Source organism: Molothrus ater, chromosome 17 (assembly GCF_012460135.2).
Source record: "Molothrus ater isolate BHLD 08-10-18 breed brown headed cowbird chromosome 17, BPBGC_Mater_1.1, whole genome shotgun sequence".
NCBI classification, from domain to species: domain Eukaryota; kingdom Metazoa; phylum Chordata; class Aves; order Passeriformes; family Icteridae; genus Molothrus; species Molothrus ater.
Window position 1 is genome coordinate 8,326,348 of NC_050494.2, and position 24,126 is coordinate 8,350,473.

At 41.4% G+C, this 24,126-nt stretch overlaps 1 protein-coding gene and 1 long non-coding RNA gene across 3 annotated transcripts in view; one reads left to right on the forward strand and one right to left on the reverse strand.

Moving 5' to 3' along the window:
* Positions 1-320: 320 nt before the first annotated feature.
* On the reverse strand, positions 321-2,140 carry LOC118694760 (uncharacterized). The gene is made up of 2 exons (XR_004981467.2): positions 1,392-2,140; positions 321-950 (listed from the first exon to the last, which is right to left on the reverse strand). It is a non-coding gene; the product is annotated as an uncharacterized LOC118694760 (long non-coding RNA).
* Positions 2,141-2,882: 742 nt separating this feature from the next.
* Positions 2,883-24,126, forward strand: part of RTEL1 (regulator of telomere elongation helicase 1) — a 43,377-nt gene continuing 22,133 nt past the window's right edge. For both annotated transcript variants that reach the window (XM_036396006.1, XM_036396004.1), the window contains exons 1-21: positions 2,883-2,984; positions 4,449-4,647; positions 5,013-5,106; positions 6,027-6,108; positions 6,695-6,755; positions 6,991-7,066; positions 7,235-7,319; positions 8,417-8,482; positions 9,922-10,075; positions 10,399-10,437; positions 11,072-11,150; positions 11,794-11,891; positions 12,421-12,476; positions 15,025-15,102; positions 15,929-16,010; positions 19,224-19,356; positions 19,681-19,794; positions 21,179-21,219; positions 21,998-22,083; positions 22,880-22,957; positions 23,649-23,726. In XM_036396006.1, coding sequence (XP_036251899.1) covers positions 2,883-2,984; positions 4,449-4,647; positions 5,013-5,106; positions 6,027-6,108; positions 6,695-6,755; positions 6,991-7,066; positions 7,235-7,319; positions 8,417-8,482; positions 9,922-10,075; positions 10,399-10,437; positions 11,072-11,150; positions 11,794-11,891; positions 12,421-12,476; positions 15,025-15,102; positions 15,929-16,010; positions 19,224-19,356; positions 19,681-19,794; positions 21,179-21,219; positions 21,998-22,083; positions 22,880-22,957; positions 23,649-23,726 — 1,881 coding nt within the window. The remainder of the gene's footprint in view (positions 2,985-4,448; positions 4,648-5,012; positions 5,107-6,026; positions 6,109-6,694; positions 6,756-6,990; positions 7,067-7,234; positions 7,320-8,416; positions 8,483-9,921; positions 10,076-10,398; positions 10,438-11,071; positions 11,151-11,793; positions 11,892-12,420; positions 12,477-15,024; positions 15,103-15,928; positions 16,011-19,223; positions 19,357-19,680; positions 19,795-21,178; positions 21,220-21,997; positions 22,084-22,879; positions 22,958-23,648; positions 23,727-24,126) is intronic.

Consider the following 24,126-nt stretch of genomic DNA (forward strand, 5'->3'; position numbering starts at 1 on the left):
TTCACTTTGCACTTCTGCACAGCACCCATGCTCCCCTTGCTGGGGTCCTGGTGTGGTTCAGCCACTTCCCCACAGAGGTTAAGGACCATCTTTCACAAGGTTTTTATTTTGTATGTGGTCTTTCTTTTTCTTGAAAAACATTTTATCCAAATCTTAAAACCCAGAAATAAGTGAGAAGTGGAGATGGGCTGGTTCCTCCTGGCTGGACTATCACACAACTCTCTGTGCTGCTCAGTTTTGAAATCCTCCCTCTCCAAACTCTGGCTTTGTAAGAACTAAGGGTTTTTCCTAGGCAGAAAAACACCAAGATGACAATCCAGTGTGAGACCAACACCTTTATTTATCATGTCTTCATCCCAACAGACACTGCAGCTTCACTAAACCTCCACAACACGAATATATATTTTTCTAAGGTTACAGCACATTTCCTCTGTTGTGTTTTTAGAGGAGGCAGCCTGCAGCCCTGGTCAGGTGAGGTCACTGGTGCAGAGGAGCAGCTCCAGGAGCTGCGGGTGCTGACTCATGGCTGCTGCTGGGCACCTGCTGACTCACAGCCCGCTCCTGCCTCGGGCCGGGCACCTCCCAGCTCCCCTCTCCCTGCAGGTGACACTGCTTCTATCAGCAGCACTGAGATAAGGAAAAATAATCTCCTTTGGTACGCTATTGGTACTGCTCTTCCGTGTGGGAGAGATGCATTTACAGGAAATAACAACAACAGACTATTCCATGTATTTATGAGGAGTTTTAAATTTATTTTTTCTTCCCTAAAGTTAACCCACACTCTCATTTCACCATCTTTACAAAGTAATTCCTTTTGCAGCTTCATCATGTGTGACTGATATCACAGGTAAAGAGTTCACAGTCAGAAACATGAGCAAAAACAGCTGTTAAATTCTGTGTGGAGAACATAAAGTTCCACGGGAATAACTCAGCGTTCTCCAGCTCATTCCCTGCAATTAAAGACAGTTTATGATCCAGGGCAGTTCAGCTCAAGAATTTAAAGGCTGGCCACCAAAACAGCAACACCCATGAGCTCCCCTGACCCAACACCATGACACAGGAGGCACCACGAGTTTGGGAACAGAACAGACCACACAATGCTTAACTTACATAGTTTAAGGTTTGCTCCTTTTAACATCAGAACCATTCTGCACACAAACAAGCTGTGCAGCTGGCCAGGAGTAAAGCATTCTAATGCTACAATAAAAGAAGCCACATCCTGTTCTGCATCTATGCAGTGACAGCATGAGACACAGCAATAAACCACAGAGATGAGTACAAAGTACTTTCTTCCTGCCTTCTCTGTCATCTAGCTGCATGAAACACAATTTTGCAAAATTTGGGGATTCAAGTAAGCCATGCCTATGCGTTTATTAAAACCAGATTCTTACAAAAGTGGGTAATCCATCAATCCAGAGCAGCTCACGAGTCACACGGCCTGAGCACCTGGAATGCCAAAGCCGTTCCTGGATGCGCCTGGATGCACTGGCAGGGGACTGAAGGGTGGGAGCACCGTGCTGCAGAGAAGCCGGGAACAAAGGCGCGGCACATTCACCCCTAACAAAAGAGACCCGTCAGAATTCATTACCGTTCCTATCGCAGGAGCGCAGCATAAAGCCACAGAACCCTCCCACCTCAAACGCCGAGGGTTTCACAAAGAAACCCGCCGCGTTCTGCCCTCTCCAGCGAGCGGCAGAGCTCAGCACAAAGCACAGCGGGGCCCGGGACACGAACCCTGCCCAAGGGCAGCGCTTGTCGCACGTCCTGAGCCCTTCAAGAACGGACAAACTCCACTCCCGGGGGGTCCTGCCGCGGGGGACCCCTACAGAGCTGGGAGGCCTTGGAAATGCAGCTTTTGGCGAGCGAACAGCCGACATTCCGCCTCTCCGGGGCCCAAGCTCGGCCTCCGCCCCGGGGGAAGCGGCCGCGGAACCGTCCGGCTGAACCATAGGGCCTGTCTGGGGAGCGGAACCGGCTTCCCTCAGACCTGGCAGCGCTCAAACCCCACCGGGCTTGCGCCGCTCGTGCCCGGGGCCTCTCACGAGCCCCCACGCGCCCCGCTCGCTCCCCGACAGCCCGGCCCGGACTCCACCGGAATCCCCCGGCCCGGGCCCGCCACGGCCGCCGCCTTCCCCGCCCGTTACCGGGGCAACGCCGCCGCTCTCGCGAGAGCGCGCGCAGGAAGTGACGTATGGACCGTGTGAGTGTGACACGTGACAGCGGCGCGGGGATTCCGAACGGACCAGGCGGAGGGGAGGGAGCGCTGGGACACGGGGGTACGGGGTACGGGAACTCCGGAGCAGAGGGATCTTGGGACCGCCGGGAGCGCAGGGCTGAGGGGACACGGGAGCCCTGGATCACAGGGCTCTCGGACCGCGGGAACACGAGCCGGAGCGGGCGGTGGGGACCAGGAGTCCGGGACCGTGTCCCGAGTGTCCATGAGCCTCCTGCGTAGCCGTTGGTACCGGCCCGTCCCTGAGCGCCGTGACCCAATTGCTCCCTCCTGTGCCGCAGGGACCGACAGGAGAGGAGGAGGGAGGCTGTTTACACGGGCCTAGCGTGGCTGGACCAAGGGGAACGCTGCAGCCTGACTGGGGGCAGGGGTGGCTGTGATACTGGGAAGAAATTCTTCCCTCTGAGGATGGTGACAGCGCTGCACAGGGTGCTCAGAGAAGCTGTGGCTGTCCCATCCCTGGGAGTGTTCAAGGCTAGGTTGGATGGGGCTTGGAGCAGCCTGGGATAGTGGAAGGTGTCCCTGCCCATGGCAGGGGTTGAAGGAGGTGAATTCCAAGTCTCTTTCAGCCCTATCTTGGCACGTTGTCACCACCACAGCAGGGTCAGCATGGTCTGCCCTTCCTTGCAGGCACCTCAGGGAAGGAGCCATGCCCAGGATCACTCTAAATGGGATCACAGTGGACTTTCCCTTCCAGCCCTACCCGTGCCAGGAAGCCTACATGGCCAAGGTGCTGGAATGCCTGCAAAAGGTGAGTGAGTGTCCAGCTGTGTGTCATTTCTAACTGTACAAAATCGTTTCTCTAAGAAGAGGCTGTCACAATTCAAGTTTTCTTTATGTGCTTTGTAGGCTGCCTTTCCAAATCTTCTCTGACCTTTTACTTGTATTTTTATTTTACTCTGTGGTGATGAAAATCATTGCTGGCAGGTGGCATCCAGTAGAAATATAGATGGCTGTTCCTGCCTAAATTGGGAAAAGGAAGAAAGGCTGCTTGTATTTATGCAGTCTGTCCTTGGCTGGCTGGGTCTGACTACAGAATCATGAATGGTTTGGGCTGGGAGGGACATTAAAGTTCACCTTGTTCCACCCCCTGCCATGAGCAGGGACACCTTCCCTGAGACCAGGGTGCTCCAAACCCCATCCAAACTGGCCTTGGGCACTTCCAGGGATGGCGCAGTCACAGCTTCTCTGGACACCCTGTGCCAGGGCCTCCTCACCCTCACAGGGAACAATTTCTTTCTATTCTCCAATATAAACCTACACTCTCTCAGTAGGAATCTATTCTTCCTTGTCCTGTTACTACAGGTCCTTGTAAAAAGTCCCTTTCCATGTTTCTTGTAGCCTCCTTCAGAAACTGCAAGGCCCCAGTTAGGTCATCTTGGAGTCTGTTCTCCAGGCTGAACAATCTTAATTGTCCCAGCCCTTCCTCATGGGAGGGATTTTATCTTGTCTTGTTAATATCTGGACTATTTGTATAATTTTCCATTTGCTGTGCGAGAGGAGAATTTTACTGAATGAATGTCAAAATAATAAAATTGTTTTTTTCACAGTAATTACCTTTTTTTTTCTGGACACATCTTTGTGGGAACCAAAAGATTGTTCTGAGGGACCAAACAAGCTTGTTGTGGGAGCTTTGGCTTTCCACCATAAGCTCTGAATCACAGTACCTGCTTGGTGCCTCCTCTCATTGAACTCAAAGTGTTGTGAGCTCGTGATATAAATTCGTCTCGTACACTTGAGCACAGCTGCTGCTTTTTTTTCCAATTTTTAGTATTGCCACACACTTAAAAATTGTAACATCCTGTAGGTTGAGGAGTTCCAAGTACTGACAAAGTTCTGTGCCTAAACTGGCATGGAATAAAACCTTAATCCTAAGGGAAACCATCACTCTGTTAACTGGGAGCCACTTTCTGGGCTGGTTTTTCAATAACTTCTCATACTTTGTATTTTATGCTGAAATGCGACACACACCAATGGCTCTAAGAGTGGAGAATTGAATTCCTGTGCTAAATAAATGTGATGGCTGGCTCTGGGTTTTTGATTGAACTTCATTAAGTTAATTAGAGGGTCCTACAGGTTGATTAGACCTCATGGGTGGGTGTTCCTTGGTGGGGCTGCCAGCTGGTGTTTGCTCCTTGGCAGAGGACATGCAGAGCTGCACCAAGACCTGTCCTGCTGAACCCCTAAATCCCTCTCTTATTTCTCTCCACCAAAGAAGGTAAATGGCATTTTGGAGAGCCCCACAGGCACAGGGAAGACCCTGTGCCTGCTGTGTTCCACCCTGGCCTGGAGGGAGCACTTCAAGGACACCATCTCAGCCCGGAAAATCGCGCAGCGCATGAATGGGATGGAGCTCTTTCCTGACAGACCTGTGTCCTCCTGGGGCACTGCTGCCACAGATGGAGATGTCCCAAGTGAGTACCACCACCTCTGCACTCAGGGATGGTAGTCAACATGTGCTTTTATCTCTCTTTTATAATAAATATACAATTATAAAAGTTGCAGAGCTTTTAGAAGTTGTTGAGCAGATGGAACACACTTTCACCATTTCATACATTTTCAAGGTGTTTTATGTAGTTTGAATTTTTCTTGGAGCTCATTTAGTTTTTTAGTTTCTTAGAAGCTTGTTAAATGACAGCATTTCCTGCTGTCTCTACAAGGCAAACTGTTACCATAGTACCAGCTGGGGAAGGAGGCTAAGAATATCCCTAGTTCTCCTTTCTATGCTTATAATGTCTTTCTGCTTTTTTTTTTTTTTTTTTTGTCTTCCATTTGGCAGCTTATTACACTGACATTCCAAAAATAATTTATGCCTCTAGGACTCACTCCCAGCTTACACAGGTCATTAATGAGCTAAAGAACACAGTGTACAGGTGAGTATGATTTAGGGTAGTGTCCTTATTCAAAGAAAAGGTGGAGAAATCCCTCTGGTGTAGTTATTGTGTGAACTTCTGTGGATGAATGCATAAAAGATGATATCTAGAGAAATGTAGTTCCTTTAATGTGCATGTTTAGAGCCTGATTTTCTTTGTTGATGGGCTTGGTTTATTTTAATACTTCACAGCTTCTCTCCTTCAGTAATAGAATTTTCTGAATTTAGTCTGGTTTTGGTTTTTTACTTGACACATTAACTTATTAAATTACTATTTTAAATTTCCCCTATTTATATTTTTCTGGGCGTATTTTTTAAGGCAGTGAGAAGCCATTACCCAGTTGAACTCCTTAAGCTGATGTAAATCTATTAAGAACTTCTGTTATACCAGTGCCTGTCACAGTTTTCAGCTGTTCACATGCCAGTGTGTGGCTGAGCTCTTTGGACAGGCATGGTCATTTGTTTATGTAGCTCTTGGAAAGATACAACCTTATTATAAGCAAAAAAGCCCAAACCATGGTGAATGTTTGTAGTGAACCAATTCTGTCCTAACCTTGCTCTGAACATCACAACCAGCTGGGAAAAGCTTGTAATGGATGACAGGCCCCAGCTGCCTGGGCTGAGCTGTCATAACAGAACCTAGATTTTGTGGTGGATGGTGTAAATTGCTGCTTGTGACTTCTTGCTGTGAACTGCTGCTGCTTATTAACACCCACTGCTGCCAGCAGAGATGCAGTGCCTCCAAGTCCAGTAACACACACAGCAGTTACAGACAGACTAATTGACTTGTTCTGGCTCTGACCCTTGCTTTGGGCTCATCTGTTTCTCCTGATCTTTCACTTTTGAGATATTGAATCTAAGCTTGTACAACTCTGTTCTCTCTTGCCTTCCTTATTTTTAATGTCAGTTTTGTGTATCCAGGCCAAAGGTTTGTGTGCTGGGGTCCAGGGAGCAGCTCTGCATCAACCCTGAAGTGAAGCGACAGGAGAGCAACCACATGCAGGTGAGATCAGAGCCTGGAGAGGATGTTCAGGGAGAACATGGAGGCTTTTGTGTCATTTCTGTGCCATTCTTCACCCTTACATTGTTTAGCTACAAGAGGCTGCAGGGAAACACAGTAGTTGTAAATGTGTTTTTAGGAATGTTTAGTTTCCAGTTTTGTGAGTGCAAAATGTAATTCTGAGTCTCTGGTGTCATTTTCTATTCAAAGAAAGATGTCACTGTGTAGAACATGACAGTTAATAATTTGTAGTTTCTGATCTGCTATTTATGAGTTTGTCAAGAGCAATAATAATTTCAAAACATTGCTTCAGTTATTGATTTAGCTGTTATTTTTACAATATCAAAGATTACTGTTTTGAAAAGTATTAATGGTAAAATATAACACATTTTTCTCTGAGCATGTGAGTGTTCTGTGCTGCAAAAAAAGAGCCTAACTTGGAAGGTGAGCAGGACATGTGGTTTTAAAGCTGAAGAACTTTGATTAGCATTTATTCATTAGCTGGGGTTAGAACTGATTCACTCCTTAACATGCTTTCAGTACCTGACAAGCTGTGCTACTCTGGGCTGAAATAGGCTTTGTTTTACAGATCTACATGTGCAGAATGAAAGTGATGGCTCGTGCTTGTCATTTCTATAACAATGTGGAAGGTGAGTGTGGCTCACCTTCACTTCCCCTGGATGCAAAGCCCTGGTTTTTGGAGAGGGAGGGATTTGCTAGGCAGGTGGAGAGGTTTGGAAGAGTTGGCAAAATCCACCTGTGTTTTTCTCTGTTACTGTCTTTCAAGAGTGAAATATCAGTGGGTGAGTTTGATGATCAGGGTAACAACAAATCTTTGTGTGATGCCTTCACCTAAGCTGGTGGTTTTAATGTCATCTTTTACAGAAAAGAGTACAGAGAAAGAAGTGATCGAATCAATCATGGATATTGAAGACTTGGTTAAAAATGGAAACAAACACAGGTGAGTGGTCCCCTCAGACCTTTCTCCCCCTGACTTGTGAAAATAATGAAAATTGTTTCTCTGTTCACTTTTATTAATCCATTTGTGTATCAGAGTGCATGAATGTTGAATGCCCTCTTAATATTTCTGCAAGCATTATAGTCTGTACTGTTTTCTTTTTTTAAACAGAGCTTGTCCTTATTATCTCTCTCGAAGCCTGAAGCAGCAAGCAGACATTATTTTTATGCCTTACAACTATTTACTAGACTCAAAGGTAACATGTAACTTTGCTTTTAAATACAGTTGTTCTTCTGTTTGTTTTACGTTGGCTTTTCGTGGATAAACAGTGAAGAGTGATGCCTGGCAAGTGGATGCATTATGTATGATTCCAAACTGACCAAACCCCAGTTCAGTTCAGGACCATAGAGGATGCCATTTGGGAGTTTTCTCTGTAATTTCTTTCCCATGATTAAAAAAAAAATTGAGAATTTTCTATATTTGTAGAATTAGCTTTGCAGAATGTGGTGCCATTTTTAGGTGATATTCACCTCCTGGACACAAATCATCAGTCTCACACTGCAGTATTTTTGCATACAGTCTGAGGTGTTTTTGTTTCTGCAGCTGTTGCATGATTTTCAGAATAAGGAAGTTTTCAGTAGAAACTGGACATTTCTCTTGGAAATAATTTCTGGTTTTGTGTACAAACAGTTGTAATAAGCTGTTTGTATTTTATGGATAAGAAGTGAAACCTTTGAAAACTCTGTTGAGGAAACAATGTGCTGACATCTTCATGCAACTTGGAGTGATTAATGAATTATAGTAAAAGCCAGATTGTACCCCACTGCTGCAGGAAGACTGAAAGTTTAATAAATTAAAAAATAAATTTAAAAGATCCCTTAAGCCCGATCAGCAGAGAAGCCTGGAGGAGGTGTGTCCAGAATATCCACTTGCAAAGGCAGCACAAGCATCAAATTGTAAACACAAGGCAAATCCTCTGCTTTACACCCCACTTCTCCCAGATCTCTATTGCCAAAAATGACGCAAAGTGACTCAAATTAATAGGTAAACTTTCTTAAATTAGGTAAACTAATCCCAATATGGCACACCTGTTTTTTTTTCCTTTATTACAAATTGTAACTTCTCTAAACATTTACATGATACATTTTAGCACCTTCATTTCCAGAGAAAATGATTCTGTTGTTTCTGTAGCAGGCACAGCCATTACTTGCTGTTTTCTCAAAGGAAAAAACCAACCCAACATAAAAATACATGAAAACCCAAAAGCATCTCATCATCCACTTTCTCAGCCAATCAGATCCATATTTCTTAGTGGCCTTTTTGTCCATTTCCTTGTTCTGATTTTGTCTTTAGAGCAGGAAATCACACAACTTGGACCTGAAGGGGACTGTGGTGATACTCGATGAAGCTCACAATGTGGTGAGTTGTTCTGGTCCGTTACCATTTTCAATCTGCACCCAAAGAGTAAAACAAACAGCCTGTAAAATCTGTACTCAGGTGTATGTTGCTAATACTCATTATCATGAACATTTCTTGTTTCTGTGACAGTTAAACTTCTGTAGTTGAGTTAACAGTCCTTTGACACTGCTGATTTTTTTACGAGGTGATGATTTCTTTCTAAAGGGTACATCTCCAGATTTATGAGGTGTTTCTTTTCTTGAAGACTTTTAAGAAAACACTGTGTAAGAAATGATGGAAGACCCACTCTTGAAGCTCAGCTGCATCAGCTCTGCCAAGTGCAGTAGATTGCAAACAGGCCTCTTGTAATATTTCCAAGTCCTCACTCATAGAGGAAAACAAGAAAAAATAATTAATGCTGCTGTAGTTCTTCCTTTTTGCTGGCTTGAAGCTGCATCTCTTTTCCTAAATAATGAAATGCAAAGGAACATTTGAAATATGTCCCTTTCTCTGCCACACGAAGCCACAGTCTCCCAGTGGGATTTCTGCTGAACAGCTGTGGTTTGTTGTGTGAGTGCCTGGTGTCCTTTCAATAAACAGCCACCCATGTCTGCTCTGCTTCACTAGAGAGCCTTGCATTGCTGCATCCAGGGTTTGCTCCTTTCCTCAGAACATGTCCTTCTGTTGAAAAAATGTGTGGAAATCCTGTCACAGTTGTTTGGGGTTTGGATTTGTTTTTCCCTTTGTAGTGTGCAGGAAGTACTAATTGATGCCTGCATGCAGAAATTAGCCAGAACAGCTTCTCATTTTGCAATAGTTATCTGATGGTGCTGTCTCTTCCAGATTAATATGTGGAAATTTAGGGATTATCCTGAAATAAAATTAATTTCTTTCTGATTAGATTGTTTACACATGCAGCTTGCTCAGCACTTATTTTCTTTATAACTTATTTCTTTATAGCTATTACAGTCAAATATTTGTGTAGGTTAGACCTTATTATTTATCATCAATCATCAGGGGAAAATTCTTTTTGTGAAAGAAAATTTCTTGTAAAGCAATATGTGATTTAATTTTCAAAGTCAGAGAAAGTTTGGTCAAACTTACTAATCCTGAGTGTTTAAACCATTACTATGTTTTAAAAAGAAAGTAGAGAAATAGCTTTTTTGAAGAACAAACCAACTGTCTAAGTAAAAGAATTTCCTGCTTGAACATCAGACAATTACTGTCTGTACTCTCTAGAATGTTGATAATGTGGAAGAGGCAAAATTAGTTCTGCATTTCAGAAAGAATGTTTTTTACGAATAGTCCAAGTCTTCAGGTGTTTACAAAATATCCTCTGGCCTGAGCTGGAGATCAAAGATAAAATCAGACCCGGTTGTCTGGACTTCATCATGTCTGAAACTGCCTGAACAAACAGGACACAGAGTGGTCAGATATTTCTTCCATTCCTTCTATTTTAGGAGAAGTTGTGTGAAGAGTCCTCTTCTTTTGACTTGACTCCCTATGATCTGGCTTCAGCAATGGATGCAATAAATGTTGTCCTGGAGGAACAAGCCAAAGTGGTTCAACAGAATGAAATCAATGCTGAATTCAACATGGAGTTGGCCACTTCAGGTGTGTTGGCAGTGACACATCACTGTTTCTCTGGGATTATAAAGTGCCACTACCAAGAACTGGAAAATAACTTTAGGGAAATTTATGCTCCTGTTAATAAGTAAATTGTTGTTAATTAGTAACTGTTGCCAGACACTGGAAGATTTGATCAAACTAATGTGACATGAGGGGCTATGAAAGAGAACAGTGAGGGGACCACTAGAAATATCTTTCCATGTACACAATTCTAACCTTCATAGCCATAATTTCTGGAAAGGCATAAAGAAACTGGGAATGAAAAAGGGGTGAAACAACCTCTTTGAAGTCTTTACTTTTTTCAACAGGACTGAACATGGAACTGGAAGATATAGCAAAGATCAAGAGTAAGTGTATTTTTGTGGTGTTGAAAATCTTTGTTGGAACAGTTTGAAAAGGTCAGGAATTACAAATCAAGCTCACGTAGCATTGCCGTATGTATAACTTAAGTGTCAATGAATGTCTCAGTTATAAGTTATCTGGCTTTTCCCAAGAACTTTTTGGGATGTTTAGTTAGTTTTTTCCCAAGAAGAGAGATTTGGCAGATGAATGTGTCTTTTCCTTCATTGTTAGAAGTTCCCATGTTTTCTAACCTTATCAGTGTGCTGGAATTGCATCAGTTGCATAATTCTGCTGTCAGAACCTGAAGTTAACATCAAGAGCTTGAGATATCTCATGTATACAAAGGATTTTCAAGAACAACTTTCCCTGTCTGTGACGAGTTTAACATTTAGCTGCTGACTTCAGCTTCATTAGAAATTGAGGTCATGGAAGTTCTTGGAGTTGAATATGAATATTTAAACGTGGTATCCAGGAAATTGGTTTTGATAATTTTGGTTCGTTTACAGAGTTGAGAGAACAGCTGGGCTGCTGTCTTTTGAAGCAGCCTTTGTAATAAAGTACATTTGAAAAAGTGACTTAGATGTGTCCCAGGCATGACTTTCTGTGCACCCTAACTTTTTCCTCTTAATTTTCCTAAAGAAATTCTTCTTCAGCTTGAAAGTGCTATTGATGCAGTGGAGCTGCCAGCAAATGGTAATGGAGTCACCAAAGAGGGAAGGTAAATTTCTCCTCATTAATGTGTTTAAATGTTAAAAAGAACAGCAAATTGGACCTAGGGCAGCTGTTGGGGTCATATCTCTATTCTAGTTTCTGGGAATAGTATTTATTCAAGGTTTTCATTTTCCTGAAATCCCCTCTCTGTAGTAGTCATTATTTTTGGAGGAATTCCCTTTTTTAGTGTTTCAAGAGTGGAAAATCCTCTCCTTGGGTTTCCTGAACTGGAAGAAGCTGTGCTTCTTTCAATTTTGTGTCATGATTTAAGCTGAGGTACCAGTGATGTGTCTGAGGTTACCTCTGAGCTCTGGAAGTCCATTTCTAAACTGGTGCCTGTTCTACATGGTAAAAAAAATCATGAAAATTGCATGCCAATCTGCTTCTAAATTAGTAATGGATTGTATGCTGGGGAGGAATCATGGAAAAAGGGAATGACATGGTCTGTGTGCTTTCTGCCATGGCAGTATTGTGCACTGTCTTTATAAGCAAGTACTTAATTTTATTCTTGGAAATTTTTCATTCTCATGGAGACAGAAACATGTTTTGCTACATGATGATGAAATTGTTCTTCTGAAAGAGTAACATTATTTTGCCTATTTGGTTCTTTACAGTATTTCCCAATTCTGCTTTTTCTTTATAAATTGCAGCTACATCTTTGATCTGTTTGCAGAAGCCCAAATAACACTGCAGACCAAATCCTCCCTCTTGGAGTCACTGGAGCAGATTTTACAGTTTCTTTCAGGCCGTAAGTGCATGAACTTTTAAACTTAGGCTTTCCTCTTTAGTCTAAGAAACTGGAAATTTGTGTTGTTAAGGGAGACAATCAAGTGATAAAGCCTCTGTAAGCTAAAATCTGTCCTTAAAGACTTGTGTCTTCTTATTAAGATGTGCAGGGTCCTCTGCTGGGAAACATATTTTATATCTGTTAGTGTAACTGAACTGATGCTGAGATCCCCCTTGTGTCAAAACAGGAGTGTATGGGTCCATCCAGGCACATAGAGGACTTTTGCACAGACACTATTTTTCTCCAAAACCACATGGATTGTTGTGTGAAGCTTGCTGACATTTTGCTGATGGTACTTTTAGTGTCTTGAGTTCTTCCTTGGTCCTGGAGTTAAAAAACAGGAAGGTGGAGAATCATATAAAATTATTTTTCCCCCCTTGATTTAACAAGCTTTTGTTATAATGTCTGTCAGCATCTTATTCTTAAATTGCTCTTCTGTAAAGAAAATTTTTCAACTTCTGCATGTGTAGTCTTGTGTTACTTTCTCCAGGTACTGGGATATTTGTCAATACCTCTGGATTGCATAAGGTCTCAGATATTATCCAGGTAAATATTTAATGCTGCTTCTATACATAAAGAAGGATAGAAGAGTTTAAAAGATGTGTAAAGATATTGGATCGATTTTATTCTTGTTGGGATGTACACTTGTGCAATGGTGCAAGTTTATAGTCTTTTAGGAGAAAGCTGCTGCCTGATGGGATGGATTAATCTGATTTTTACCCAGGTTGTTCTTTTGTAATTCTGGGCTCCCTTTTTGGAGATGCTGGATTAAAATTTTGGCTGGGCTTAGCATCCACCAGGTGGAGCTGGGTCATTGAACTTGCTTGCAGCAGTGTTGGGGAATATGAGATCATCTCATGAAATAACAAGAGAGACTAAGGAAAAAAGCAAACAAAAGATAATTCAACAGTATTTTTTTTCATTTAATTATTAACTTACAAGATGTCTAAAACAAAAATCTTTTCAGTTCCATAGGAACTGAATGTGACACTTGTGGGTATCCACATAATGCTGTCTGTTATCTCCCTGTTGTACACTTCCAAAACTTTGATTATGAATATCCCAAGCCCCATAAAATTCAGAGGTGCAGTGGGCCAGTTGTCTGATACATGTGTGCAAAAAGGCACCAGAGATTAACACCTTGTGTAAAACTGAAAATGAAAACTTTATTCAAACCTTGCAGACCTGTATGATAAAGACAAGTCACCTGGGTGTTTTTTGACTGGTCCTGGCAGGTTTGCAGCACTGAACTCTGAATGCATGGGTGTTTGTGGGAGTGCATTCACAGTGGCATACACAGGATTCCTTTTTTCTAGCAGTGGTTTAACAAAACCTTCGTGTGTGTTCCAGTACAGTAGTAGTGATTTATGTACACTGGTACCAAATGGTTTATACTGGGAGAGGTTGCTGTTCTGAGGGAGGGCCAGGTGAGCCTAATTTAAATTGGTTTCTCAGGGTTTCAAAGCTGAGAGATGAGAAAACTCAGAAGTAGAAACCAGGCCCCCTGATCTCAGAGGACTGGGAATAATTGTCTGTGTGTGCTCTTTTGGGTTGTGGATAGATAAAAAAGGAGATTTGACTTTGGAGGAGAAAGCTCAGATCCTTTTTCTGCTGTTGAGCACATGCATGTGGACAGTGCAAAGGATCTGCCAGGGACAGTTTGTCATCTTGAGATAGGAGGGACATGGACAGAGTTTGCTTCTTGCAGAGCCTTGAGTCTTCATTTAACACTAGCTTGTTGTAATTAATAGTAATTGTTTTTCTTCCTTTTCAAACAACACTTACCAAAATGCCTTTTGTGCGCTATATCTTTGGCTATTTTTCAGAAGTAAATATTTCCAGGAATTGTGTGGGTTTTTTTTTAATTGCTGGGGAACATCTTGTAACTAGCTGATACTCTTATGAGCGTGAGTAATTCCTATCAATGTCTGGAGAAATTTTGTTTAGGAAAAGTAACAGAGTTGTAAATATTTGAGAACCACAGCTGTTTTCACTGAAGTTGCACTGGGATGCTTTATGTTTGAAAGAGCATCGTCTGTAGTCATGAGACATCACATGCAGGAAAGGGGGGAAAAGCATAACTCTGATAGAAGCTTTTAATTTAATATATGGACAATTAGATATGATTACAACTTGATTATTTTTCTAAGCAGTGTTATTAGCAGAGGGACCACAGATGAAATTTTAAGCTGAAGGAACTCAAAAAGCTCTTCTATGCTTGTTTGTGACTGATCTCCTTAGAGTGTTTTTTTTAATCCACAGTCAGAGTCATGAACAGTGTGAATAATAACATTGTCATTTATGTAGTTTGAGTATGTTTAGATACTGACTTGAAGTTTTTGGAACAGTGAGAGCACATGTGGGGAGCAGAAATTGCCTGGACGAACCACATTTATTCAAGATTCTTGGTCTTATTTGATAACAGGAGTAAGGAAAGAAATTTAAGGTTATTGCAGCAGTAACGTTTGTGGAGACACTTCTCAGTGTGGGGATTTTACCAAAAGGATGTATGTGTATGTATGTATCAAAAATAAAGTGGCCAGCAGGACCAGGGAGGTCATTGTCCCTCTGGTCTGGGCAATGGTGAGGCTTCACCTTGAGTCCTGCGTCCAGTTCTGAGCCCCTCATGACAAGAAGGACATGGAGGGGCTGGAGCATGTCCAGGGAAGGGAACAGAGCTGGGGAAGGAGCTGGAGCACCAGGAGAGGCTGAGGGGGCTCAGCCTGGAGAAAAGGAGGCTCAGGGGGGACCTTCTCACCCTCACAAGTCCCTTTCAGGAGGGAGCAGCCAGGTGGGGGTCAGGCTCTGCTCCCAGGGAACAGGGGACAGGGTGAGAGGAAATGACCTCATGCAGTGTCAGGGGAGGTTCAGGTTGGACATCAGGAAGAATTTCTACATGGAAAGGGTTGTCAGGCATTGGAAGGGCCTGCCCAGGGGGATGGTGGAGTTCCCATCCCTGGAGGTATTTGTGGAACGCCTGGATGTGGCACTCAGTGCTCAGGCCTGGGTGATCAGTCACAGCTTGGACTCAACCATCTCAGAGGTAATTTCTAACCTAAATAATTCTGTGATTCTGTTTCCCTGCATTTTGCAGACAGTGTTCAGCATGGATCCCCCAGAGGGAGTCACAACAGGGTTCCTGCCACGTCAGGCAATTTCTAAATATTATAAGGTATGGGAGCTTTTGTGTGCTGTGTTTTTCCTCACAGCATTTAATGTCTGTACTTCGTGTATCTCAGACTTGGAGGGATGTGGATAGTACAGTACATGATGTTGATTACAGGGAGGAAAAAAGAGAACACAACAAAAAAAAACCCACCAAAGGAGTGGTATTTAATTTAGATTCTGAAGAAAACCACAATTTTAAAATGAATTTGTAAATTAAATTTTGAAAGTGCAGCAAATGGAAATGTCAGAAAATTTTGAAATTAATATTAAACAATAATCAAGGTGTTCTTCCAGTACTGTATTTTTAGTTTAGCCCACTGCTAAGTAAATGCAGCAGAACCACTGAACCTCCTCCCTGAAGTTGTTTTAATTTGTTTAAAGTTTGGAATTTATGGGATGTGTTGTTATGATGAATTTTAGGAACAGATCTTTTTCTAGATGTCACATTTAGACTTTATACTATTTTTGTTGCCAAATGAAGCAAATCTTTCCACCATGATAGTGTTCTACATTTAATCTGTGTGGTTTATGCTGGTGGAAATACCCAAATAATTGGGTTCTTGGTCTCTGCTTGGGTCAGCCCATGAAAAGCTGCTCCCATCATCTGATTCAAAAATGACTGGTTGGATGGTGATGCACTTTTTTGCTCATGGTTATGAAATATTGGAAGCAAAATAGAAAAGAGACAAAAATTATATAACCTTAGTAAAACTGTAAAAGTGGCAATAATTGCATTAATTACTCTTAATGTAGGCCAGGGTTTTTTTGAGGGATGAAGTTCAAGTTCATTTCTGCAGCCATTGCTAGAAATGTTTGTTACTTTCCTTCAGGTACATATTCATGTGGATAATGGTAATCAAAAAAAGAAACAAAGGACAGATCTCTGGAACTCATCATCTTCAAAAAGACAAGGTACAGGACTGTTCTTGGGGAGGTTCATGCAAAATCTGCATTGAATACTCCTCAACTGCTCCTTTCTGATCCAAATAGAAGAAAGCAAGTGCAGCTCCATTGTGGATACAATGAGCTGGAGACAACCTTTTCACTTTTATAGTTATTTCTGAAAGGGAGGTGATAGGTGCCATCTCAAAATAAGAATTTCTTGTACCATTGTGTTTTGTGCACTGCTGGAGTTCTTTTAGGGCAATGATTCTGATCATCTCCATCATGGAATTGTTGTATCGGTGTAGAGAAAATCTTCAGAGCAGCCAAGAATGGGGAATTCTCCTCCAACCCTCAGGTTGATACTGAGGTTCATGACAGGTTCTGTTCTCATACCAGCTGCATTTCTCTGGACAACTGTGTTGAGTTAAACACAGAACTGGTGTTGAATGAGGCTGTAACTGCCATTGGCAAGAAGGGGGTTCAGTTACAGTTATGATGGCAAAAATGTTTGTCAGAGGTGGTATAAGAAATTCTATTCCACTCCCTGTTGAAATTATTTACATTGTGGAGGTGTTACAGTATGTTTACTCATTTTTGGAGCTCTGTAGAGAAGTTTCATGTGATGTACCACAGATCTTGTCCAGATCATGTGAATTCTTAGGCAGAAAATGCCTTGCCCAGGGGCATGTTTACCTTTTCTGGGATCACTTGCTTTGCGAAAATTCCTACTTTGAGCAACTCTCAGGGTGTGTTGTCAGTTCTTGATAGTTTCAGCTTCAGCTATACTTTCCAGTCTTCTCTCTTGTCAATCTCCCCCCCACCTCTTTTGTTCCTTATGCTCTGCAGATCCCAGTATCTGGAATTACTTCAATATAACTGTTCTTCAGAACCATATATTTAGAAGAAAAGAAACTTGGCCTCTGAATCAAAGGCTTATCCTAATGCTCCTATAAAGCAGCACCAAGCTTGGCTTTGTTGGACTGCAGCATTCATTCTTTCTGATATTTTAATTTATTTTTTTAATAATTAAGTTGAAATTTTCAATTGGAGAAGGCAGATGCAGATCCCTTTACCTAAGCCTTCTTAACAGAACACTCTTCAGGGACTTTTGTAAATAACTTTGTCTCATAACTATCTACTTAATTACTCAGTTAAGTGCTCATGAGTGTGTAATTATCTGTTTCATGGAAGTCCTTCTTTTAAGGGCAAAAGTAACATTTTTCAAAGAATGAATTTTCAAGAATTTACTGGGTTTGCACATAATAGCCCCTTAAATGCTTCCATTAAATTAGAGCTGTTTAATAATCTCTAAATGCTGCTTTCCTGAGATATTCCTCAATTGGAGTTTTAAGATGCAGGAATAATTCTGAGTGGATTTGGTTAAAGATGGGTGCAGGAAGAGGCTAATACAAACATTTTTAGGTGAATTGCACAATTTGGAGGATTTATACACAGAAATACAAAGCAGTGAGAGAATTCTGTGATTCAGTAGATGGATTCTGATATATCTGTTTTTCAAATAAGAATAGTATTTGCAAGTACCTGTGTAACACACCTGAGTATGCTGACATTTGTGCTTTATGTAAGCCTAGCAGAGGCCAGACATGTTAAATGGAGTCTCTGGTTTCCTGTAGTGATAGAGCAAATGGTATAGAAATAATTCAAGCATTTAAGAATAGCTGTTTTCCATGGATTTTGTGGAAATTATCCACTCAAACATCATTCTCTACAAAGTAGTTGGTGAGGACAAGGGGCATAGCTTGGGGTAGCTGATGAGATTCCTGCCTGAGTCATCTGGGAACAGATGCTGTTTATGTCAACAATATTGGACTGCTGCAGTTTAACATTTGTTCTAAATCATCATGTTGTAGACTATTAGCAAGCCAATTCTCCTTGCCTTAGCTGTCCTTGTACCAGGAATGGAAAAAGAGACCAGCTTTGTTTAATGCCCAGCACTTCCTGCTGGTGAATGGGACCTTGAAAATGGATTTGTTGTTGGTAAGCTTAAAGACATAATTGCAGCACACCAGGCTAAAAATGTACAGCAGCCCCAACTTGTCCAGGAACTGGGAACTGATGCCTGGCAGTTGTGATGCTAGGTTACAGAAATGTGTTTCCAGCTGAGCACTGGAGGAGCAGACATGAGGGGCTGGTGTCCTTTTCCAGGCCATCCCATATCAGCCCAGTTTGGTTTTGTGCTGGGATTTCTTGGGTTCCTGGCTGAGTGACTTTGTTCTTATCTGTAGATACTCACTGGCTTGTCCAAACTAATTTGCACCAATTGTTAGTGTGAGTCAGAAAGATAGGGAATTTGCTGAATTTTGGAATGTGAGTCTTCTAGAATTTGGGTATGGTCTGGATGGGTCTATCTGAATGACATGGAAGGGTAAAACTTTTAGCTAAATGTTCACTTGTAATTCTAAGCAGTGAGTGACTCACTGGGCAAGTCTTAATGGGGATTTCCTGAAAACACTAGCTTTTTCTTTTGTAAATGAAGGCTTTGATTGACTTGCGTAAAATTCAAAGCAATGCATGTGATACTTAGGTGGGAGATATTTATTTTTATTACTGAAACTAATCATGAAAAGCAGAAACAGAAACTAAAGGTGACGTTTTATTTGGCTGCCCTTGTTCTTGACATGGATATTGTTTTCATTCCCTTGTGCCTGTGTCTCTGACAAGCTGATGCAGTTTTCAGCAAGCTTGAGCTGAGCAATGAAGGAAATTACTGATGTGATTTATTTCTTTTTCTTAATATTCTTTCTGTTGATGACTTAAATATTTTCAGAGTCACACACAAAAAAATACATATATGTGTGTGCATATATATATATATATATTTATTTATATATATATGTATATGTATCACCACATCCCACCAAAGATTTGAGCAGAAATTGAAATGTTTGGGAGTTGACTCTAGGGAAAGTGGGAAGTTTAGGTGAAAGATTTATAGCCTATATAGTTGCACTGGAAATTCCTCATAGAGAAGGGGTTCTTTTTTCAAGCCAGTGCAAGGCTGGACATACTTTCTTGTTAGATTATGAGGAAGCGGTGATATTTTCATTACAAGTCATTAAATCTGGGAAGAACCAAAGCAGGACATACCATACATCTGGAATTTTGAGTTTGGATGCTGTCTGGTTTACTCTCAGAAGTTCAGGTGCAATGTGCCATATGCTGGTCATAGTCTAGTTTTTCCACTTTGATTTCTTCATGTTTTCTCTTTATTTAATGCAGGGAAGACTTTAAGCTATTGGTGTTTCAGCCCTGGGTACAGCATGCACGAGCTCGTTCGACAGGGAGTCAGGACAATCATCCTCACCAGTGGGACACTCTCCCCCCTCTCATCATTTACAATGGAAATGCAGATGTGAGTACCTGGGTTTGGGACACTGCCGTTCCTGAAAAATGCACAATCTGCTCTTGTGGATTTAGGTTTTATCTCAGGATTTTAAAGTCCTCTGTTTGCCCAGAGAAGCTGTGGCTGCCCCATCCCTGGAAGTGTCCAAGGCCAAGCTGGATGGGGCTTGGAGCAGCCTGGGATAGTGGAAGGTGTCCCTGCCCATGGCAGGGGGTGGAATGAGATGAGCTTTAAGGTTTCTTCTTACCAAACCACTCTATGATTCTGTGGTTCTGGAACTGGTAGGGAATCATATAATGGGTATGACTAGGATCTTCTTCTTTTTTTCTCCAGCCCTTTTCCTGTTTGCCTGGAGAATCCTCATGTAATTGATAAACACCAGCTCTGGGTTGGGATCATTCCAAAGGGACCTGATGGAGCTGTGCTTACTTCCACCTATGAAAGAAGGTAATGAACTTCCATGTGGAATCCTGCTTTGAATGTTGAGTTCCAACATTTGGTTCTGTTAACAGGAGTATGCTAGTTAAGCAAGGGATCTCTAGTGGTTTTCTTGGATAAATGCTGAATAACAGCACCCTCTAACCACTGCTGTTGAAGGTCTGGAGGGGATCAGGTACCAAGGCACTGATAGTCCTTGATGGCCCTTACCAGCCTCAGCTGGGACTGCACCCACAGCCATCCCCCAGGAGCTTCACTGAGCCCTATCCATTTTTTTTTTTTTTTTTTTTTTTTTTTTTTTTTTTTTTTTTTTGTTTGCTGAAGGCTTAATTGACTTGAAACATGACTGGCCTTTGCAATAGCTATTTTTATATTTAAAGCTTGTCACCATGCCCAGCCTCTCTTTCACCTCTGGGTTGCCTTCTTAAGGAAAACCATGTCCAAGGATTTGTCAAGCTTTTCATCATCATTTTTCTTGCTCGTCTGGTCTTCCATCACTTTGTCTCTTTCTATCTGTTGTTCAGAGTTGGCAGTGCTTCTGCTGCCAGCAAAGGCCAGATATTCCATAGAACTGCAAAGGGACTCAGCAATTGTAATGGATTTTTACAGAGAAGTCATAATCTGGAAAACCCTCAGACTGCATTTCTCATTTTCAGAAGATTCAGTGTGCTATTTCAGTGTATTTCTCTTGAAGATGCTGTCTTTTAAAGAAGGAGGGTTGGGGATTCCACCCCTCTAGGGCTTTTAGAACATGGGGATTTTTTGAAGGAAAGGGATTTGCTGTGTTCACTCTGTTTTGACAACATCTCTGTGTTGATACTGGCTTTTCTATGTCCTGTAAAAGTATATATGTTAGGTTTTTTCCCTGCATATATAAATTTTCTGGGAAAACAGTACACAAAACTACAGGGCACTGAAAAAAACAGAGCATAAAGGCATGAGAGAACAGGGGAGTTCTCAGTCAGGTGTGGAAGAACATAAATAGTCCTGCTCTCTGGAGAGCAGAACTTCTTCAGCCAAAGACAAAGTGATTTATTGAATACTAACCATAGTAACCAAACTGCAGCAATACCACACCTAATTGTAACGTTAGTCAAGCTTGGCAGACTTCCTGGCAGAACTCACGTGTGTTGCTACTCACATGGATACCTGTGCATTTTGAAATATTGAAGCTTAGATCATCTTCAGAGCTATCAATAAGAATATTTCATAGTATTAATAAAATGTAGTCCAGGTATTATTAATTCTTGCCCTTGGTGTTGGTGCTTGCCACAGAAGGGAGAGCATCTGGGAGTCTGGAAATGTTATTTTAGATGAATGTCAAAGGAAGTCAGTGTGAATGAAAAACATAGAAACAAATGCAATGGTGTTATTTGATTTTTCTTTTTTGTAGGTTTTCAGAGGATTATTTATCTTCTCTGGGGAAAACAATTGGTAAGTGAAGTGTGTGGATTTCAGAAATGGGTTCATGCCCAGGATATTTGGAAATTTAGAAAGGACAATGCTAAAGAAGATACAGTAAGAGAAAGGTAAAGGATTGCAGTGCATAGCTTGCTGCTGTCAGGTTTTCTGTGTTTCTGCTTGCTCATGGCAACTGGCTGCTGCAATAGCACACTAAATGGAGTTCCTGGCTTCATATTTCCAAGTCTGGACTTCATTTTTAATGTCAGGAGTTTGTGTTTGGGTCAAAAATGTGGTTCCTAAATACAATCAGAAAGTGGCTTAAACTAGGAAATCAATAGCCAGAGATGATGCAACCAAGGATGAGCAGAGCAATTGAGAATCACAGAAAAAATCAGTGCAATTTTTTGTGATATTTTAAATTGTGTCAAGCCTGCCTGAAGACAGCATTTATTGTTTTGGTAATGTTTTATAATAGAATTACAAAGTCATAACACATAAGGACAGAATAAAAGATCATCTGTGTAGCTTGGCTAACATGATTGAAAAGAATCTGTTAAATCTAGAAATGCTTGAAGGATGTGGAGGAGAAATGAAATCTAGTTTGGCTTCTGTGTTAAAACTTACACCTTGACAAGATTATCAAATTATTTTAAGAAATTGAACAACTTCTAATACACAGTCATTCATGTCAAGAAAGTAGAAAATATTTTGGAAGGAGGCCACACTGTTGTTTTTCCTCTGCAGTCCATGTTCTCCATCCCAGGATGAAAATGCCCCTCAGCTGCACACTTGTCTTCTCTCCCTGCAGGCAACCTCGTGCGAGTTGTGCCACATGGGCTGTTGGTGTTCTTCCCATCCTATCCTGTCATGGATAAGAGCCTGGAATATTGGAGAGTATGTTCATTGCTCTGCCTCTGTTATGTGGTTTGGTTACTTGCATCAGGCAGCTTGTAGTTATTCCATTTAACTATGCTAATTTAAAACTTTCTAGTGGAAGTGGTTGCTGCTCATGGCAGGGAGTTGGAACTAAATTATTATTAAGGTCCCTTTCAACCCAAAATGTTCTGGGATGCTATGAAAAATTCTTTGTTAATAAGTAAATTATAAAATCTGGAAGGTAAAATCTCAGGTAAGGCTTCTTTTATTTTGATCACAATATACTGAAGTGCAGTGCTGTAGAAACCAAACCCAAAAAAATCTTAATATATTATTCCATCTGATGTCACATTTTATTTAGTCATTACTTCCTTTATTGAACCTCTGAATTAGAATTGGTCTCTGTTTCAATACTTGGGAGGGAAAAATACCAATATGAGCATTTCTCCTTTATTTTTAATTTGTAACCATTGCAGCTGTAACTCCTGGTATTTCTGTGCTCATGAGTTGAATGTCCCTGGTGAGATTTGCTAGAACAGTTCTGGTTTAAATGCTGCTTGAAAAGGCAGGGGCAGAGGTTTCATGCTGTGGAGTGGGACTGGGAGGTGAGTGCTGCAACTCTCCCATCTGCCTGATGTCTGAGGTGCACCAGCTGCAAGGAATCACTGCTAATGCTCTCAGGGGGTGGCATGTTTCTGTTCCCATCTCTTCCTGTGTTTGGCAGGAGACGAGCAGGCTGTGGTGAAGAAGTGTTTCTGTTCTTGTGGTGTGAGCTCACTTGGCATTTCTGACCTGCTCCTTCTCTTTCCAACAGGAGCATGATTTTGCCAAAAGAATAGAAGAAGTGAAGCCGATGTTTGTGGAACCCAGGAATAAAGGAAGCTTTTCAGAGGTTGATTATTTGCATTACATACCTCTATCATTTTCAGAAATTGTTTATTTTTAATGACCTTCTCTCAGGTGTGTTTGGTGTGAAACACCCCAGTTTTTGGTCTAGGGTGAAAGTAAAACTCTGACTGCTACTTTGAAGTGTAGTTTTCCTGTTCATCCTTCCTTTCCTCTCTTGTCTGGCCATGCAGGGTTCAGTCTTCATTCAAATCTGGTGACGTAAAGCAGCCAATATACACAAGTGCTGAGTAATCAATCTGGTGGAAAGCTGTCACTTCAGTAGTCAGCATTTGTGAATGTTCTGCAGGACTTTTCCTCCCAGCTCATCCTGCTTTAAGAGTTGTTTAAGAGTTGTACAGTGTCATGCTATTTATTATAGCCATTCTGTTTGCTTCTTGGAATAATTAGTATGTATAATTGCTTTCCTGTTTTGTCTATTTTACTTAACGATCTGCAGAAACACAGGATGGTCCATCTCATCAGAAGTACCTGAATTTTTTTATGCTTACCCAGATGTGTTCTGGATTTCACAGTGATATGAGGATTTTACTGAGAAAATGGCTTCTCACACTTGCAATTAGTTAAAAGTAAAGACAGTTATACTAAGCCAAATTAATCACAGTTTAGATCTTAGTGTACAAAGATCTTAGTACAGGATAATACCATTCTTCCTCCTAAACTTGTTTATATTTTAGGTTATTGATGCCTACTATGATAAAGTTGCCTGTCCTAAGTCCAATGGAGCTGCTTTTTTGGCAGTGTGTCGGGGCAAGGTAATGTAACTGAGAATTCGTTTCATCTGAGATCATATTATATAATTGATAGGAAAAAACTTCCTTTTGGATTTAAATACATTTCTTATTATTTGACTGTAATTATATGCAGGGAAAAGATAAGTGCTCTGAAGAATTTTCAAAATTAGGTCACATTTCTGCATGATTCACTCCTATTTTATTGGAGGGACGCATTTTGATTTCTCTGAAGTGGACAAGCATCATACTTGCATTTCATGTTGGCTACTCACTGAAAACAAACCCATTAGATGAGAGCAGCTGTTCTGGAGAACTGTAATGGATCAAGTTAAAACAACACTGCTGCAAACCAAACATAATGCTTAGCCTTAAAACACTTGCTTTATTAACTTCCTGTTCTGTGGATGCATTTGATGGCCTT